Genomic DNA, 19,605 nt, shown 5'->3' with positions numbered 1-19,605 from the left:
TCTGATTGGATGCTCTACTTGTCAGCAGCATAGTACAGCACAGCATCAACAGTCAAACCATAATAACAACTCATCATTGGGATGCCTCAATAGGGAAGAAAAAACCTTACCACCAGATTCCCGATCACCATGACCAGCATGAAGACCAGAATGCAGAGTGGCTGGCCCGCCACTTCCATACAGTCCCACATGGTTTCGATCCACTCTCCACACAGCACACGGAACACGATCAGGAAGGAGTGGAAGAAATCCTTCATGTGCCAGCGTGGTAGCTCACACTCCTTGGAGATTTTGCACACGCACAGCTCATAATTTTTGCCGAACAGCTGCATGCCCACCACAGCAAAGATGAAGACGATGATGGCAAGAACCAGAGTGAGGTTGCCCAAAGCGCCCACGGAGTTCCCAATGATCTTAATAAGCGTGTTCAGGGTGGGCCATGACTTAGCCAGTTTGAAGACTCTCAGCTGGGAAAGCAAAAGGATCACTCGTGTCAATTGGTCAGGGGGAATCACTAGTAAATCAGTACATTTAGAATTTGGTAATCCATTTAACTTTAGTCCATGCTTTTAATAATATGGAAGTCATAAATTTAAAAAAAATGAAAGAACTTTTACATTACTGTTTATCATCTCTTAAATTATGTAGGATGAAGGATTAACAGGGCATTTATGTCTCTGACCACAACTCATGGCTGTTAGAGGTGATACATTACCAGTCTGAAGGAACGCAGGACAGACAGGCCTTCCACATTTGAAAGGCCGAGCTCCATCAGGCTGAGACAAACAATGAAGCTGTCAAAGATGTTCCACCCCTGCTGGAAGTAATAGTATGGGTCCAGTGCAATGATCTTGAAGACCATCTCTGCTGTGAAGATTCCTGTGAAGACCTGTGGGTGTATAAATGAGACAACATTTCATGCAACAGATTTTAAGTCAGAACCTATGAATTCAGTTGGCAGAATTTGTTTTACTTATTCAATTTTATATAACAAATATTCGACCTTACATATTGTTGTTACCATTTTCATACACTTAAAATTCCTTTATCAAAAATAATCAAACAAAAAAAAGATTCAGTGACTCGTTGCTTTGTTCTTTGTTCTGTGTCTATTTAAGACAAACTAATCTGTGCAAACACTTATATAGCCATTATGATGTTTCTTTTAGGTACATTCTATTCACTTTCAACTCGATAATAACCGATTAGCCTTTTGTAGCCATGTATGACAGCAGACAGTGGATAGCACTACCGCTAAAGGACAGGGTTAGCAAAAGCAGCAGCGTCTGTGACACATCTGCTCTTTGTTTTGCTTTTTTCTTTTCATTTTTTTTTCATGAAGAGTGTGTCATTCTGGTTGTTGTTGCTTTTGGACGAGCTCATGGATGTGACATGTGATACGTGACACAGGCAGTAGGGTAGACTGGGAAGCTGCACATCCCAGCTGGAGCTGGGCCTTTTAACACTGGCTGGCCCTGTCACTAGTTATGTCCCTATGATACATCGCAGGCTTCAATATCACATCTGCCCTGCATATGCTTAGCTACTCCTTCCCACCATGCCTCTTCTACATCTTGTAATCACCTCTTTAATCTGAACATCAACATGGAGACCTGGCAAAAATGGATCTCTTCCGGCTTCTTTGAAGTCAGTTTTTTTTTTTTTTTTTTTTTCAAACCTCACGGCACCAATCAACAGCTTCACCGAGTATATAGTAACTCATTTTGGCTTCCATAAGTCTGAGATGTTAATACAGACATCACACACATACCGAGCTATAGATGACAGGCTCTTCCAATGCTGGTGGCTCTGTGATAGCTGTCTTGTTATGAAGGACACAGACATCACTGATGCTTACAGGCCTTAAAACCCAGTAAAATGAATGTATGACCAAGCAGATTTTGTGTGACAGTGACTGGTGTACTATTCTCCATCATCTTAAGTTGACCTTCACCTTTCCACAACAAAGACCAACTCTGCCATATTCTCTATTCCATCTTCACAGAGTAATTAGCTAAGCATACTTCTCTTCTGCCTTGATAGGCTGATTCCAATTGCTATTATACTTCATAGAAAGAGACGCCCTTAAGAGAGGGGCCTTCCTGACTTTCTAATATTTATCTAATCTAAATCTAGCTAATATTTCTAAATATTTCTAATAGAATGTTGATATTATCATAGGAGATTTTAAATGACAATAGCCCAAAGAGGGACAAAATGAGAGAGAGAGAGAGAGAGAGAGAGAGAGAGAAAGAGAGAGGAACTTAAACAAAACAACCATAACAACTCTTGAAACATGCAACACTGAGCAAGAGCAATGCTATTTATTATAGTATTCATACCATTTATCCACTTAATTATTCTGAGACTATATTGTGTCTGAACAGAGTGTTAGTACACATGTATTCTGTTACAGAAAAAGGGTTGTATAAGAAAGAGATGAAAATTGCATTTATGAAACTTTCACCTATCTATAAACTGCAACCAGCCATTAGTTTAGCTTTTTTTTTTTTTCGAATGGGATTGCTTAAAGGAACATCTGACCTTGGACACTCAGGCACGACAAAGGGAGGCCGCAGAATTTTCTGAGGTGAGTGAAACTTGATCAACTGTACAGCATGCCACAGCACATGAGAGTCTGACTCATCAAGAGGCCGACTCAGTGGCGCCTGCCCTTCTCTCTGCATCTCTCCAGGAGACGGACTCTCCTCTGTACCCATGAACCACCAATAGGTTCGGTTGCGGGGGAGGGGTGCCTGGTTGAGGATACCCCCCCTACCCTCCCACCCCATTGCAGGACAGGAGATGCTCAGTGACATTCTCACTGTAGGATGAAATGTGCCGCTAACCATGGCCATCAACACAGCTGTCTATTGCAGTCATCATAGTCTGCTCGACAGATTAGACAGGAGTGTGGGATGCATAAGGATAATGCCACCAATGGGAACAGATAGTGAAGCCACTTTTGTCAAGCATCAATCAGACAGACACATAATACCAATTCCAAATCATCTAGATTTCTGTGAAAAAAGCACAAGAAGCCCTTTAAATATGGCCAGGACTTTTGTAACTGAAAAGTTTTTGGGGGTGTTATCCAATAACTAATCCAGTAACTAATGACATTATGAACCATGTCATGAAAAGGCCAAATAATACATCAACCACTAATTATATAATTTAATTGACATATATATATATATATATATATATATATATATATATATATATATATATATATATATATATATATATATATATATATATATATATATAAACAGAACAAATGGCATGATTAGTCATCAGTTTTTGAAACAGAGAACAACTCTGAACATAATGCAACTATGTAACATGGTTGAGCATTCAGAGTGTGCTTGCCACCTGGAACCTGATAATACTGAACTTGTACAAAACCAGCACTGCATTCCCACTTCTTCAGAGATGGAGGTGAGACAGAGGCAATAATAGCATCAGTCATGCAAAACAACAGCTATGACTACCATGGGAGAAGGCATATATCTTCACTGGCGGGCTCTGTCATACAATATGTTCCCTCAACCCCACAGCTGAAGTGAGACACACCATGTCTCCAGCTCGATAAACACCAGCCAGCATGAACAAATGCCGGGGCTGACCAAGTGTAGAGAGACATATTGATTCAAGCAGCACTGTCCTGACATGACTCTCTCTAAGACTTAATACAGCTCAACTGCTCACAACATACAGTAACACACAGCTATAGTGTGATGCAGGAAGCATTATGATGGCATAAATGAGTTGTTTGCATGTCACACATAAAAAGTGTTCAACCTTACAACTATACTGTGGAAACTGTGTCTCTTGTGCACATTTAAATATTAAAGCAGATCCAATGTGTACACTGTGTTAGTGTTTTAATGATATTTTTCTGCAGTATGTTTTTGATATGCTATGCAGCATGCCAAAAAAATATCATATGGATTTCTCTATTTTATTAGAGAAAAAATGTAAAGTTATTTTTAACCTTTAATATATTTCTATCAAAAACTACCAGTGTATACTTCTTTCTAGATACACAAATAAGTGCATAAATAGGGATGAATTCTATCTCTCACAATCAGTTTATTTTCTTCTGTAGTGAACATTAAATCCTGAAAAGTGTTGGCTTTGCATGCAGCTAGCAGTGTTGAGCTGGATAATGAGCAAGGTGCTACATGTGGGATGCCCCTTTAACAAGTGGGAAAACAGGCAGAGTCTGACAAATGTGTCTACAAAGAGCCAACCAGCCCCCCCCCCCCCCAAAAAAAATGACCTAGGTACTGTTCAAACTCACCAGAGAACATGCAGACTGCCTGTGACCCTCCCCACCTGCCCCGTCATGCATGTTAAAGTGCGGACTACCTTAATGCCTCCTCACCAGGTTGCCCACGGACAGCATCCTGTTGAATTCGTCTGTCATGGGGTAATGCTCCAGGGCCATAAAGAGTGTATTGAGCACGATGCAAATAGTAATGGCCAGGTCCAGGAAGGGGTCCATAACCATGAACTTGACCCACTCCTTAAGCTTGAGCCAGTCAGGGCAGCACTTCCATACCAGGTACTTGTGGGCAAAGACGTACCAGCAGGGATGACATTTTTGCTGGGCTTCTTCCAACTCTGTCCAAATAGAAAAAGAACATTTGATTTACTGAGGCATTTTGTAAATACTAAACTAGTTCTCTGGAGCAAAAGAATTTTGAGTATTTCATAGTTTTCATAGACTAGATCAGACTTAGACCTTAGCCACAAGAAAAAACAGTAAATTATACTTGCACAAAATGCGAGATTAATTCTAGATCATCATAAAACTAATCTTGTGGAAAACTATAGATGAGATGTATGTTTAAGGAAAAGGCTAGAATTTTTTTCTCCTTTAATGGAGTTTGACACAAAATGTGCTGAGCAGTGGGCTAGGGTGGGATGGAATGGTGTTTGGTGAGATGGGTAGGGGCCACAGTGCCTGCATCCATTTCTAATGGAGAATCTGATAAAGACAGACAGCAGGTCTGCTTCCTTGATTTAGGAGGACTAATGTAGATGCTAACTCCTGAAATGTGTGTGTGCTAGTGCCATTCTCCACTGGGAGTGCAGCCACCTTGACAAACCTCATTTCGTCCACTCCAGTGGAAATTTACCAACCAACAGGCATCCCCTGGACACCAGGCCCATCATCCCATCATCACTTTGCTCAGAACAGAAATGTATATAGAACAAGTGATTCCTCAAGGTTTTCTCTTTTGACCTGAATATGCTAACTGCAGCTAACTGGAGATGTGCTAAAAGTCACACTTTCTAAAGATGCAAGATAGTAGCGAGAATAGCAGCACAGTGATAACCAGGTGGCTGAATCAGTCAAACAAGTAACAGTTAGCTATATGTTTACATGATAAAATAATAATCTCACCACCCACTTTATTAAAAACATTTATTTGAAAACATCTTGTAGGTTTACAATTAAAGACTATAATCCATATCCATGATCAGTTTTTCTCAGCCATTCTGCAACTCTTCATAAATGTGCAGTCATGCCCTCGCTGCCCTTCCATGCCACCAATATGTCAGTGTCACTGCTGGGTCGAAAATGGTTCACCACCCAAATAATATCTGGTCAAGACTAGCTAGACGGTCAGAAACTGACTAGTAATTAATGGGGTGGAGGATGTTTGATGTGCATTTTATAAGTACAATTTTATTGACTTTGATTTTGACTTTACCAAATGAACTATAATGTAAAATATGTTCATGTAGACAGAATGTACATAAAAAAGTGGAAGCCAAGTGTATGTGCAAAATAGGGTATATAAGCCTTCATGGGATCAACACAACCTATGTTCATTATACATAGTGCTATACTTGGCTTCATGGTGTCTTGCTATGTCAGCTTTTGTGTCTGTGGTAATGAGGATAGGCCTTTTCTCATGCTACTGCACCTGAAATAGGCCTTCTGTGTGATGAAATCCCTTTGGTTAGCAGTTTCTCAGCTGACAAATTCACAATTTGAGACCACTGCCTTTATAGGAAAGATTCTAAACATGATTTCATCATATTTACCAAAAGTAAAATACTTCTTAAAGCCTCATTGGGGATTTGCTAGCTGTTTTTTTTCCATCTAATTTGTAGTGAATACCCATTGATTCCTTAAACTAATTCTTTGTTGATGTCTCCTTTCACGAACACAGCTACTTACATAACATTGGTTACCACAGTGAGTTTGGATAGCACTGTAGGTTTGGTAATGCTCTTCAATGTTTCTTCACATGATTTTTACATTTATCTTTTTACATTTTACATTTATTATACTAAAGCAAAAATTAAAGTAGAGTTATTTTTAAGTTTTAAAGTTGTTAATGTCACAGCATATTAGTCATTTCATACTGGTTGTGTAATAATATGAGAGAGGGAACATTCCTTCACCTGCTCTACTTCAGCAGGGTATAGACTGACAGGCACCTTCTCATTCTTAAGAAGTACTGTTTTAAAAATACTGTGTCTAGAACTAGCAGAACTTTGAAAATGTGAACACTGCAAATACTTCAACTTCAGGCAAGACATGCAGAACAACAGCTGCTGTTTGTTTATCCCATGAAAAGAAAACATTTCTCTCCTACAAGTAGTTTACACATAATACTCCTGGCCAGTTTGACAGATAGCATAACATAGTCCACAAAGTGGAGATTTCCAGCAATGCTGACCAATGCTGCTACATTATTGATGGGGTTAAAGTGCCCCACTGAAAAAATTGCTTCTTGTGAGGTCCTGGTGATACTGCAAGCAAGCTAATCGGTTTTATAGAGGATAACACCTCTGTCTTGAAAACAGCAGAGAGTGAGTTCCCAGGGGACTACCTTAACGGTGTACAGATGGAGATGCCCTTCTGTCCTCACATGCTCTGCACTCTGAGAGGCAAAACAAAATCTCTGAAAGGAGATTTTATATCTACACAGAGATTTTCATTGTGAAACTCTCTTGAAGGAGAAAGTGGATGAGATCAGCTTTTATTCAATATTATGGTCAGTGTATCACAATTTAAAAAGAGTATCATCTAATTAAATTGATTTTAATACACAATCATTTCAAAGGCAACAGTTTGGAAATACATTTTTCAACATATTATCTGTTACAGTTATGAACCATAAACTGTCCTAAAAAAGAAAGGAGAAAAGGCTTATATTTCTGGAAGTGTCACTGGTTAGGGAATTTTACCAAGGCCAGTTCTGAAGAGTAAGATTTCCGCTCTGTGCATCTTACCTTCCATGGCGTCAGTGAGGTAGCTGGTAGCACTCAGCGTCCTGTCTCTACCCTCCTGGGAGATGATGTGGGGGAGGAGCATACTGCTCAGCTCACTCACTGAGTTTGGTCCCTGTGCATGGGAAAAAGGGACCGTGGGGATGCAAACGTTGGAAAACAACAGAAGCCTGCTAGTGTCACCTTAATGCACCTTCTTCACTGGTGGGAAGCTCTACATATGTTGTTTCAGCAAGTGCTATTACAGTGACTATCACTAGTTTTGATCATGCCACTCAAATGCCACTTGCAAAGTAAGCTGTGTGTAGCACACGATTGTCCATTATATATTTTATTAAATATAATTTGTATCATTGTAAAGTGGAATATTTAAACTCATTATAGGTTTGTTGTAGTGTGTTTTCCTTTAAAATAAACAAATTTGTAAAGTTGAAGGTGAGTGTGTGTGCTCCACACAGCTTACTTTGCAAAAATTTATTTGAGTGGCATGATAACTAGAATATAGTATATATGTGTATATATATATATATATATATATATATATATATATATATATATATATATATATATATATATATATATATATATATATTCTATACATATGTACTATATTATAGTATTGTATAAATATTGAGGTGAGTAACTGTAGTGTATTGTAGATAGAGATGTAGAGATATTCAAAATTGTAATGAAGTACACAAAGTGTCCAGAGAAATTCAGACAGAGGTCCTTCATCAGCTGTGCAAGAAAATTATTATATGGTACTGTAAACCATGTCTGTATTTGATTATTTTCTAGCTGTACTCTTTCAAAACCACAATTGGTCTGACTTATTTGTTTAATTTGTAAGTACCTTGTCTTAAGCAGTGACTAGGATTATTTGACCCCAGGCAATCAAAGGTATGACGCAAAGAGTCACTTTGACACTGCCTACGAAAACACCCACACATGCTGTTTTGGCAAGAGGGAAACACCAGAAGTCCTTTCTCCTGTGTGTGTGTGTGTGTGTGTGTGTGTGTGTGTGTGTGTGTGTGTGTGTGCGCGTGTGCGCATGTGTGGATCTTTGTGTGTCAAAGACAATGTGTGTGCGTAATTGTGTGTGGCGAAACACCACAACTCCTATTCAGCTGTTGCTACGTTACCATAGCTGCATTGCCAAGACAACAGTGTATCCTCATTCCCTCTCCCTCAGTCATTTCTGTCAGCTAGTGCTGAGGTTGTCAGGTATCTCGAGAGCTCCTGGCTAACCTGTGAACTTTCAGGCCTTTCTCTTTAGAAAAAGTACAGGAACAACTTCCCATACATTTATACTTTTTGCCACCTCTCAAAACACCTCTCAAAATGTTTTTTTTCTTTTGTCTATTTATTTTTTTATTATTATTTTTTTCTGAAGCTTGATATCGATACTAGTCTTTAAACCTTTAACAGAGTGCATAACTGCTACATGCATCTCCTGAGCTTCTGATTTTTACTATCGCAATACTATCGCATTAGCTCTCACTATTCCATACATTCACATGTAATGTTCATCTAAGCAAAATGAAAATAAGACATGCAGTGGGTTTGTCTGGGCTGAGTTATAAATGTCTATAAATGGTTATAAATGTCTATAAATGTCTCTCAGTAGCACTGGGCCAAGCATGGCTAGAGACATCGTATAGGCTATGATTAAGCCCTCTGTCACTGCATTCAGTGTTTCATAGAAGTAAGCTCTTGTTTCCTTGGAAGAGGTTATCATACTCTCTGCTCTGTCTTTTGAGACTCACTGTTTGTTTCTTCAGTATATAGAATACTGCACTATACACAGACAACCGACCATTCAACAAAGAAACAACGAAATTATTTACATTTATTTTTTGAATATGCAACAATCTGTTCAGTCAGACACCTTATGCTGCTACCAGAAAACTCAAGGAACAAAGGTCTCTGTCCTGTTGTAAACACAATTCTTTTTTAAACCATGGAATTGTTCATACTTTGAATATTGTTATTATTATTATTGAAAAAATGTATGTCTGCTTACAATGTAGAATGTATTGTTTTTCAGTAAACTGTATCCATGCCTTTCACCATTATATTTCCAGTTAGTCTAAAATTATATTGTGACCTGACAGCACAGCTGAGATTCAAAGGGAGACCTATTACCTTTGTTAAAATAGTTACTCACACTTTCTTCTTTGACCTTCTCCATCGTGCATGCTGGCAGTGAGAGGGGGCTCATGGGCCCCGGGCTGGAGATGCCGTTCTGATCCATGGCCACAAACAGTTTGCCATTGATGTTGAGGCTTGGGTAGAAAACCTGGGAGCTGTGGCTACACGTGCTCTGTGCGCTGGTGCGGCGTCCATGCCAGGGCAGAACCAGCGAGCCAGGACGACTGTCCGAATCGCCGGGAGCACTGAATTCATCATCAGCATCCACCTCCGAGTCCTTGCTCCGCAGGCGAAAGTTGAAGATGCTGACCTGGCTTCCTCGTCTGGTGCGCGTGGACAGAGTACGTACCAGCAAGGTATGTGTTTGCTGGAGGGGGAAACAGCAGCTTGAGCTGAAATGGGCTGAGCAAAAGCATTTGATTTCTTCTCCGTTAGAAGGTTGCTGCAATACAGTTACTGTCTTTGATTATTAGTGACAATTAATTACGCATTTCCTATATAAATCTTTCCTAGCCAGTACTGCAGTTCAGGTCTTTTCCACGGAATTGTTTTGTTACATTATCACCTCCTTTTTGACAAGTGTGATCACATTTCCCAATAAGACCAAACTACCTTTACTCCCTCAATGGTGTCTAGCTTTGGTGTTTTTTCATTGCCATCATTCTCTGTCTCCTCGCAAACAGGCCCCAGGCTTTTCTTCCGTTCCTCATGCTCTTTGTCATCATGTAGGGCTGAGGGAGACATGTCAGGAGCCACCACAGATTCAGCCTCCTGAGCTTTCTGAGCTGCCTGTAAAATAGAGGGACATTCACATTTGTATCCAAGCAGGAAGATGAAGGTGTATGAACATAAATATGGACAAGGGAAAAAGATGATGATCATATTTCCATTAGGCAGCTAAATTATTCATAATTATGACTTAAATGCGCTACTTGAATTTTTGGATTAGTACTGCATGACAAAAGACTGTCACAGCTTCAGTCTACTTGAAACAAAACACGACATGCTTTCATGTTGCTATGAAATTAGCATTTATCCATTGTAAGGGAGTAAAAAAATACTTTTTTTCTCTAATCTTTTTATTGCCATCATAGATCACCAACAACAATCAGGTTGGACAACATTAAGTAGACACATACCTGCTGTTCTTTTTTTAACTGTTCCATTGCAAGCTGAAACTCTTTCTCTTTCTGCCATGCCTCAGCAATGGTGGCCTGGTTCTGCTCCTCATAGGCCATAGCCACAACTGCCAGGATGAGGTTTACCAGGTAGAAGGAACCCAGGAAGATCACCACCACGAAGAACACCATGTACGTCTTCCCTGCAGACCGAAGAGTCTGCCAGGAGGAAATGATTGTGTATGGGCATGAAATAACTGAACAAATAGAGATTTTCCATCTTCTTTTGGGCAAACTTGGGACCCCTTATTAGTCTACTGTCTCACCCTCTCTCTGTATGCTCTGAACAGCCAATCAATAAAACAACAAAATGCCAGACATGTATTCTAGCTATTTTATCAGTGACAAGAGGTGTAGGAGGTGCTGCGTTTACATGCACGACACATATTTTTGTTTTTGTTTCAAGCTAGCATTTTTTATATGCCACTTTTCTCAAGAAATGATGAGATCAGCTTTTGGCTTAGATTTAATCCATGAAACATCCCATCAAAATGTCACTTTTCAGGAATTAATCCAAAACAGAAGCTCAAAATTATGACACAGACATAGTGAAAATGCAGACCTGATGGTAGAGGTTTTCCCAGTAGTCCTGTGTCATAAGCCTGAAGAGGGAGAGAAAGGCCCAGCCAAAGGTGTCAAAGCTGGTGTATCCATAGTTTGGATTGCGTCCTGTTTTAATACATTGAAAACCATCTGGACATTTCCTATGAACAGAAGGAAACAAACATCAGTCTAAAAAGCAGATTCCACTCTAGTTTAGAATTAGGTTTAATGCAGAATTTGACAAACGTTTTTGTGCATATTTTTTATACAGTACACAAACCCCAATTGTCCCCTCCACTGTAATGTGTCCATAGGGCATCCTGACATAAAGTGCAAAGGTGAACCCAGCATCACACCTCGACCTGTCATGGGGTCACCTGATGAGGCAATGGACTGTCAGCATGAGTGAGCTGAGAGACCAGTGGCGCCGGCTGCCCTTGCCCATACCCATTCCAGAGAGCAGCCCCTCCCCTCCCATCTCCCAGCAGACCCGCCCCTATCAGGGAGGTGGTGGCCGGTGCCAGTCTGCTGAGAGAGTGAGGGTGTGGGGCGATGGGCACTATCGCTCTCAGACACCTTGCCATGGAGGACGTGCTAATGGATGGTCCCCACTTCAGTTCAAGCTGATGGGGAACCTCGTACCCTACCACACTGATATCGCCTCCTGTTTCCCCATCCAGCACAATGGACAACATGAACATGTGCAATGAAGCAGCACTTGGAACTATTTAGGGTATTGTAATCTGACATTTATGCCAAATGCGCTCATAAGTCAAAGGACAGTAAGTTGTTTTTCCACTAGTTTTTACTGCTTAGCATTTTCCCCAAAAGTGGGCCTTGCTTCATTCAACTGTTACACTTGAGCTCCAGTGTAAGGGCTTCACACCCCTTTCATATATCCCTTCACCAAACCATCATAATGCTATTGTCATTTACGAGTGATACAAACCTTAGTGTGGAGTCACTTGGAAAATCTGTTAAAAGAAAGTGCTCTCACTCAGCAGAATGGCAGCTGGGGCCATATCACTGAGGCACAAGGCATTCTACCACAGGCTATTTTAGGAACTAGCAAGTATCTTTGTCCTGTTGGGGTCCAGGGAATGAGAAGGAGGCAAAGACAGAGCCAGGGTGATGGACTCTGGGAATCTGTGTTCAGTGCCAGTGCATGTAAACCAATACACTTGCTATTGTTTCTGTGTGGTTGCAGTTTCAAAGCCTGTTATGTCAGAAGTCTGTGTTACAACATAACAAGATGTACTACAGGTGACTTCCGATGGATGAATACCACACACCTCAGTGTGCTTGGGGCTGTATCAGTTAACCACTCTGATCGACATGATTGGCAGTGGCCTGCTTGTAATCAGTATGAATCAAACTGGTAAGTTAAAATGGAAAGAGGGCTCAAATTGCAACTAATAGTTGGTTTAATGTGCAGAGACAAAATAGTCATTGCAGTGAGAGCAATTAAGTGCTCAGTGCTATCCAGTGGCAAATTAGAAGTTTCCCTGAGTTTCCCTGTGTTTGACATGTTTATGCTCCCTTTCTGATCCATATTTACAGAATACAGTAGCTGGACCAAAATAGGTGAGCCAGAGGGGTATAAAACAACAGGCTCCCTTACTTCTCATAATTTGGGTTCCAGCCACAGATGAGATCTCATTGTTTGGCAAAAGGCCACGAATAACAGGGAGAGCAGTAACTGACCTCAATAGTGGGTCAGAGAAAGGGAACATTGGCAGAGGCTGTAACACCGCTGCCAGCCATGAAACAACAGAGGGAGTGAGGAAGGGGATGGCAGGCAAGCTTCAAAGTCTGGAGATTCTGCCTCCCTACCCTGCGGTACGACACGATCGGATTTCCATCCGGGTTCACAAGGTGACTGACACACTCTACCTTCCCTCATCCGGATTACCTCACTCTAGGTGGCAAGAAATACAGTGAGAATTAAATACCTGAGGCTTTGGAGACTGTTGTCCAAAGGTAATAAATATAGTGCTACAAATGATCATGCAGAATGCTGATGAAAGAGAGTCTGGTGAGAGCACTCTTTCACAGCTTTGTTTTTTTGTCAGGATAATAATTACAGTGTGCATTTTAAAATATGAATAGTTGCTTTAGTCTTAGCTGGTAAAAGCTTTAAACTAATTAACAATTAAACAGTTGGTCTGTGATAAAAGGCAATCAGTGGAGTGCAGTTAAGCTATTTAGAGTTGGATCTGATCTGGCTTAGAACCAAAGCCTTGATCTGTCTGCTTGGGTGACCTGTAACTACCACTGCTGTCATATTTAGAGGTTCCAAAACATAACCTAATAACAGTTTATAAATAGTCTCTCTTGCTTTAATGAACATACCTTATCATAATTACTTGTGTCTTACACTTGGACAGATAGGTGTTTTTAATAGATATGAAGTACTAGTGTGAAAACTGCTTTGCCATTTGGTGAGCATGAGAGAATAATATTAACTTTATAACATTTTCAGTTTATTACATTCTTCTGCAGATCCACTGTTACTTTTACTGTAAGCACTGGTCACTGGCCACTAATTGCAACCATGAACTGGTAATGAAATATAATGTATATCTAACAGGACTGCTGCAGCCTTACAGAGCTCCATGGCTCTGTTTAATCTCTGTTGGACACAGGTCAAAGTCAACCTTCTTATCACAAGGCAAGGCTGACAGATATGTCTTTTGTTTCAGTCTGGCTATGGGCAGATGTTAGAATCAACATTTACAGACCTCACTATAATTTACAACAATGGACCATTAGACAGCAAGGCTGTCACGGCAATAACCTGGTGATTCAAAGAGAAGGTCATGCACTTTCCATATGTTCAGTTTCGATTACCATTCTCGTTTGAAAAAAAAACAAAACTGCTTTGGAATTTTAAGTATCACATTATCAATTAATACACAATTTTAAGATAACAATTTGCAACTATGCCAGAAAATATGGAAGGTGCAAACCTTATAATAAAAAGATTGTATAGCAATTACTGTCTATTTCTCATTGAACAGTGCTTAAAATCCAAATGAGCAGTCATCCTTATCATGAAACCCTAGAAGCTTCCATGAGCTGATGATTGCCTATCCTTCCTTCAACACTATTGTGCTCACTTCAATTATTTTTTTCTCAAGTCTTATTTGTGCACTTGCTTTACTTGTAAATGCCAGGCCTCAGAAGCAAGCGTGTTCTTCGCCTGCGTTGTTATTTTCACCTTCTGTATATTTAGCCTCTAATGTATAGTACAGGGATGTGAGATTAAAAGGGTACAAAGCGAAGGCATAAAACTAAAAAAGATAATGCTGAGATAATCTGTATGCTTGGTAGAGACATTAAAGGCCTTTGCTTCTGCTGAGTGCAGTGCAGAGAGTAAAGTGCACAGTGCATTATCATGCAGCAGCAGGGCACAGTCCTGAAAGTGCAGTGGCATTATGCTCAGCTTCAGCACTAGAGAGTGTTTGGAGAAATACTTGCTTGTCCATCATGAGATGGTCTTTGTGCTCTACTCCTTTTCGGAAGTCAAGCCCAGGTCAATGAATGCCATTGATTGTTTTAACTTCAGGGTCAGGGTAATAAATGCATTTAAAGAGAAAGTCGTAATAGATTTTTTAAAGGGTATTGATTATTGTAGCAAAATGCAGAAAATCATTTCAAATTAATTAAGGTAACTGACATTAATTATGCAATATACCTAAATATGCAACAAGGTTTAGATTTGTAAGTAAAAAATATGATTATTCAAAAAAAACAACTTTGAAATGTTACTCTATTTGGATTTTTTAAGTAGCGAATAAGTACTGTATTTATATATAGTGTATTTATAGTACTTATCTGTAGTGAAGTCCAACAGCACTTTGTAGTCAGCGGTTGAAAAAGATTTGCTTTAAATAAGCATGTATAAACAATTTGAAGCCAATGATGGAATGTTTTTAAAAAGTAGTATGAATACAATGATCAGAGAACAGGAAAACCTTCAGCCTTGTGATAGTGCTTTTCTTAATACAAGGGCAAAGCAAGATATTATTTTTTGTAGGTTTTGGTTAAGGTTTTAGGTTTTTTGATAAGGTTTGGCTCTATCAAGCTTTATCTTGTACTGTGTTGCATACTGCAGTGTAGGTTTTGTAGAGCAACAAAAAAAAATCCTTTGGCTGTCTTTTTTATCACTTGACTTTTTATCACTTCACTTGACAGTTGACAAGATGGCATTGTTGTCAAGATAGCACTGCTGATGGTAGCCTGGGCACAGTAGACTATAGTACTATCTTTCTTTTTGTTTATACACTGTGTGATCAGTTACTCAAAACTGATTACTTTCACTAGACAAGAACAGCTTAAAATCAGTTCACTCCAGACAGATTTTGACCACTTTTCACATATCTAGAAAGCTTTTTGGAGATCTTAGTTGCAGTAATAACAGCTCTCTATGAGAGATGGAGGAGACACAGATGGAAGAAGATCGCTGGTGTGCTAATGAAGCTCCAACAGCAAGAATTTCAAACTGCACTCCCATCAATTCACCTGATGAATCTCTGCTCCTTCCCCAACAAAATGGATGAGCTGTTTCTCCAAAATAGGACAAACAAGGACTTTTCACATTCTGCTGCTCTTTGTTTCACTCAAACCTGGCTCAGTATCCACCCCTGACAGTGTATTACATCTGCGGGGCTTCCAGCTATACCAAGCGGATCATGTAACAGAGCTGTGAGAGAAAAAGAATCATGGTGGGATTTGCTTCTACAATAGCTAAGGCTGGTGTGCCAATGTTACAGTGTCCAAATTTGGAGACATTGTTGATAAACTGCAAGTCAGTTTATTCACCGAAGGAGTTTTACTCTTTCATCCTGGTTAGTATTGTCATCCCTCCCCAGGCCAGGGTGAATGATGCACTGCAAACCCTGGCAAAATCAGATAACCGACTTGGAACAGAAACTCACTTTTCAAAATCCTTGTGGACTTTAAGAGAGCAAAATTTAATTATGACTAGCAAAATATAGATGGCATATTAATTGTCCCATCATAGATAATAACACTCTTATCAATTCTTATCATTCTGTTCACTGCGCAGCTTTGGGCACTCTAATCACTACTTGGTTCATTTTATTCCAACCTAAAGGCAAAAACTAAGGTCTGCAAAGCCAGTGGTCAAAACATTGAAGAAATGGACTAGAAAGGTCAAGCATGAACTGAAAGATCTGGAAAAACCTAGAAAAACTGACACTATGACATCTTACATCTGATTTTTTGAAGATTTGTGTGCCAGAGCAAGACCTTCTACATATACAACAATAACAAGCCATGATTCACAGCCATACTAAGACAACTTCATCAGGCCAAGAATGCCTGCAGAAGTAATATAAGATACTCACTGCCAAAGGTGATCAGCGGGGCTAAAAGAAGCTACACAGAAACGCTGAATAGCAGGTTTTGATTCAGTGATGTTGCATCAATGTAGAGAGCCCTGCAAAACATCACAAACATAAAGCCATCCCCCTTGCTGAGGCAAACAAAGGCCTGGCTGATCACCTGAATGTCTTTTACTGCAACTTTGAGAGGGACCAATTCACACCCCTCACCCACTCCAGCCCAAAGACAACAGCCCCCATCACACCTCTGGCAACCATCCACCCCCCCCCCCCCATCCCCGATACTCAGGCTGCACTCAAGATAGGTGAAGAGGATGTGTGTTGGCTCTTCCACTGACAGAAAACAAGAAAAGCACGAGGTCCAGACAGTGTCTCCCCTTCCTGTCTTAAAGTCTGTACGACCAACTGCCTTCAATTTTCATACAGATATTCAACAAATCCCTGGAGTTGTTTGAAGTCCACTTCTGCTTCAAATGTTTCACTATCATCTTGGTCCCAAAGAAACCTTCCATCACAAGACTTAATGACTACAGGCCTGTTGCTTTGATATGGTCATGAAGTCCTTTGACTGATGTTGGCCCACCTGAAAATCATCAAAGAACACCTGCTGGACCCCCTGAAGTTTGTCTAGTGGGCAAGCAGTTTGCCTACTGATCAGGACATGTGCTGGACCCCCTGCAATTTGCCTACTGGACAAACAGGTGAGTGGATGACACAGTCAACATGGGATGGCACCTTGCAACACCTTGACTGCCCAATTGCATATAAATTTGCAAGAATCCTGTTTGTGGACTTCAGCTCAGCATTCAACACCATAATTACAGACATATTCTCCTCCAAACTTTCCCAGCTCACTGTATCCCACACCATCTGAGAGTGAATGAGGGGTCAAACAGATTTTGCTCTAGTGCAGTCAGAACAGTGCAATATTCAGTAGGAGCGGAACACGCTCAAGGCTGTGGAGATGACAGTGGACTTTAGGACACACCCTTAGCACTGCTTTTCCTCACAATATCAAACAGCCATGTGTGGACACCTTCAAGATTCTGGGAACTACCATTTCCCAAGACCTAATGTGGGAGAGCAACATCAACTCTATCCTCAAAAAGGCCCAGCACAGGATGTACTTTCTGCAGTAACTAAGGAAGTATGGTCTCTGGTGCTCCCCTTTTCACCCTCCAGAACTACTCTGCAAGTACCAGAAATGGGCAAAGAAAATCATTATAGATTCTTCACACACTGGACACACCCTTTTTCAAGTCCTCCTCTAGGATTTTCCTCATGCTATGTATGCTACATGCAATTCAGGCAGCAACCTGAAACATGAGACAGTGCTATACCCTTGCTGAGAAACGTTAAGCCCTATAGAAGTCCCCAGTGACAAGAGCTGTTAATGCAGAAACAGCTGTGTTATGTTTAGATGTCATGTCAAAGACCTCATAAAATTACCATGTACAACATATGCTTTGTTACCATTAAGTCTCACATTCCACTGATGCATGTGTATTGTAGGAATATGCACTTAAAAAATTAATTGCTGTCAAAACTGAAATTAATATTACCCTATTAAGCTGGGCAAATTTTTTAAAAAGTCAGGTAAGTCAGGTAAGGTGCTGAAGTTACTTGTGTAATGTCAACTACTAAAATATAATGACATAATAAAATGCATATAAAATAGAGTATTTTGGTCATATAAATATTTTTCTGTACTGTTTGAAGGGGGGGGGTTCCATTATTATTTTGTATTTATACATTGCATTATCATGTTTGTCACTGAGGTTTGTGTTTGAAGCAGTCATACATTACTGAGCATATCAACCATGTTACATTGTGTAGTTTGCAAAAAGAATTTCAGATTTTTTCATGAGCCCTATCATACCAAAATTAACAAAAAATAGCAGTTGTTCAATTTCCATTAATTTGATCCCCAACGGCAACACTGTCACACTATCAACACAAATGAGAGAAAGCAGACTGATGCTCCCGATAAGATAGCTGATATTAGCCCTACAATAGTTGAAACTTTTAGCACCATTGTTAAATATTCACTACTACATATTCACAATGACATCAGCAGTAGTTGATCAGCATTATTCCTAAATAGTATAGTCTACAGAAAATAAAATCACTTCCGCCATGCTGTGTCAACTTATTTTGCTTTAAGATGTGTGGATTTGTTTGTAGCTCATTCTTATAACACAAACACAGTGTGCAAATCTTTAGGCTGTGGACTAAGATGTACTAATGTAGGCTAATGCTCTATGCTCATTGTGTTTTCAAGTATAACAAGGTTTTGCACCTGCTTCACTAGTTGCTGTACAGGTGACTTATACATACCTCTCAAGGTCAGAAATTTCCAATGTTTGAGATGGTGTGGGGGTGCTAATCTAACTATCGGCACATCTCATTGGCTAATCTAAGTAACGTACTGCTGCAGCAACAAATCAAATACAGTCTAAGCAGTAAATTCATCTATATTACAGCAGAGCTTTTTGTGACGTGTGAGATTTGATTGGTTGTATGTCTCCCAAATGTGAGAGTCTCATGGCCAATGCTTCGGACTTGAGAGGTATGCTTTTGTAGTAATTGCGTTATCAATATCTCAAGATATTGATGTATTGTATCCAGTTCAGTTAAATGGAAAAACAAAATCAATGTGGCATTTTAGTATGACGTCACTGAATATGTCATGTACACTGAAGAAAATTTCAGCACCCCCAACTTAAAATACCTTCCCATATCCCTGAGGTCAACCATGAAAAAATGAAGTGACCACTGCAAAGTTAAAATTGTTAGCTTCAGTAGACACTGTATATTCATAGTGTCTTTAGTTTTCTGCTGCGGTTACCTGCTCCCTTTAATTTACTTTCTCCTATACTCCTAGGTTTTCACTGTACTATCAATATGGATTCTAATAAAACTCACTTGCACTTACATCCTACTTTCATGCCTCCATCAACCACATTATAGAAGCCCAACCCTACTAAGCATGCACCAGGCCAGACTTCTTCTCACAAGGAAGCGTGTTTGTATCTTGATGGTTTAACCTCTACCTTCCAGGCTGGAAAATCTTTCATTTTGCTTTCTGTTTTAAACACCTGGGG

The 19,605-nt window shown here is 39.9% G+C and overlaps 1 protein-coding gene across 8 annotated transcripts in view; it reads right to left on the bottom strand.

The window, feature by feature from the left end:
• Nucleotides 1-19,605, bottom strand: part of scn5lab (sodium channel, voltage gated, type V-like, alpha b) — a 96,925-nt gene that overhangs the window by 42,781 nt on the left and 34,539 nt on the right. For 5 of the 8 annotated variants that reach the window (XM_081697038.1, XM_081697042.1, XM_081697039.1 and 2 more), the window contains 8 exons: nt 11,152-11,293; nt 10,551-10,748; nt 10,024-10,200; nt 9,428-9,778; nt 7,264-7,375; nt 4,394-4,632; nt 716-889; nt 111-467 (listed from right to left, as the gene is read on the bottom strand). In XM_081697038.1, the coding sequence (XP_081553164.1) occupies nt 111-467; nt 716-889; nt 4,394-4,632; nt 7,264-7,375; nt 9,428-9,778; nt 10,024-10,200; nt 10,551-10,748; nt 11,152-11,293 (1,750 nt within the window). Of the gene's footprint in view, nt 1-110; nt 468-715; nt 890-4,377; nt 4,633-7,263; nt 7,376-9,427; nt 9,779-10,023; nt 10,201-10,550; nt 10,749-11,151; nt 11,294-11,412; nt 11,522-19,605 lie in introns of those variants that run through there. The other 3 variants (XM_081697044.1, XM_081697041.1, XM_081697045.1) reach the window with 3 other exon arrangements.

Source organism: Electrophorus electricus, chromosome 14, assembly GCF_041902795.1.
Source record: "Electrophorus electricus isolate QZ-2024a chromosome 14, ASM4190279v1, whole genome shotgun sequence".
NCBI classification, from domain to species: Eukaryota; Metazoa; Chordata; class Actinopteri; order Gymnotiformes; family Gymnotidae; genus Electrophorus; species Electrophorus electricus.
This window is presented reverse-complemented; position numbering and strand designations above follow the sequence as displayed.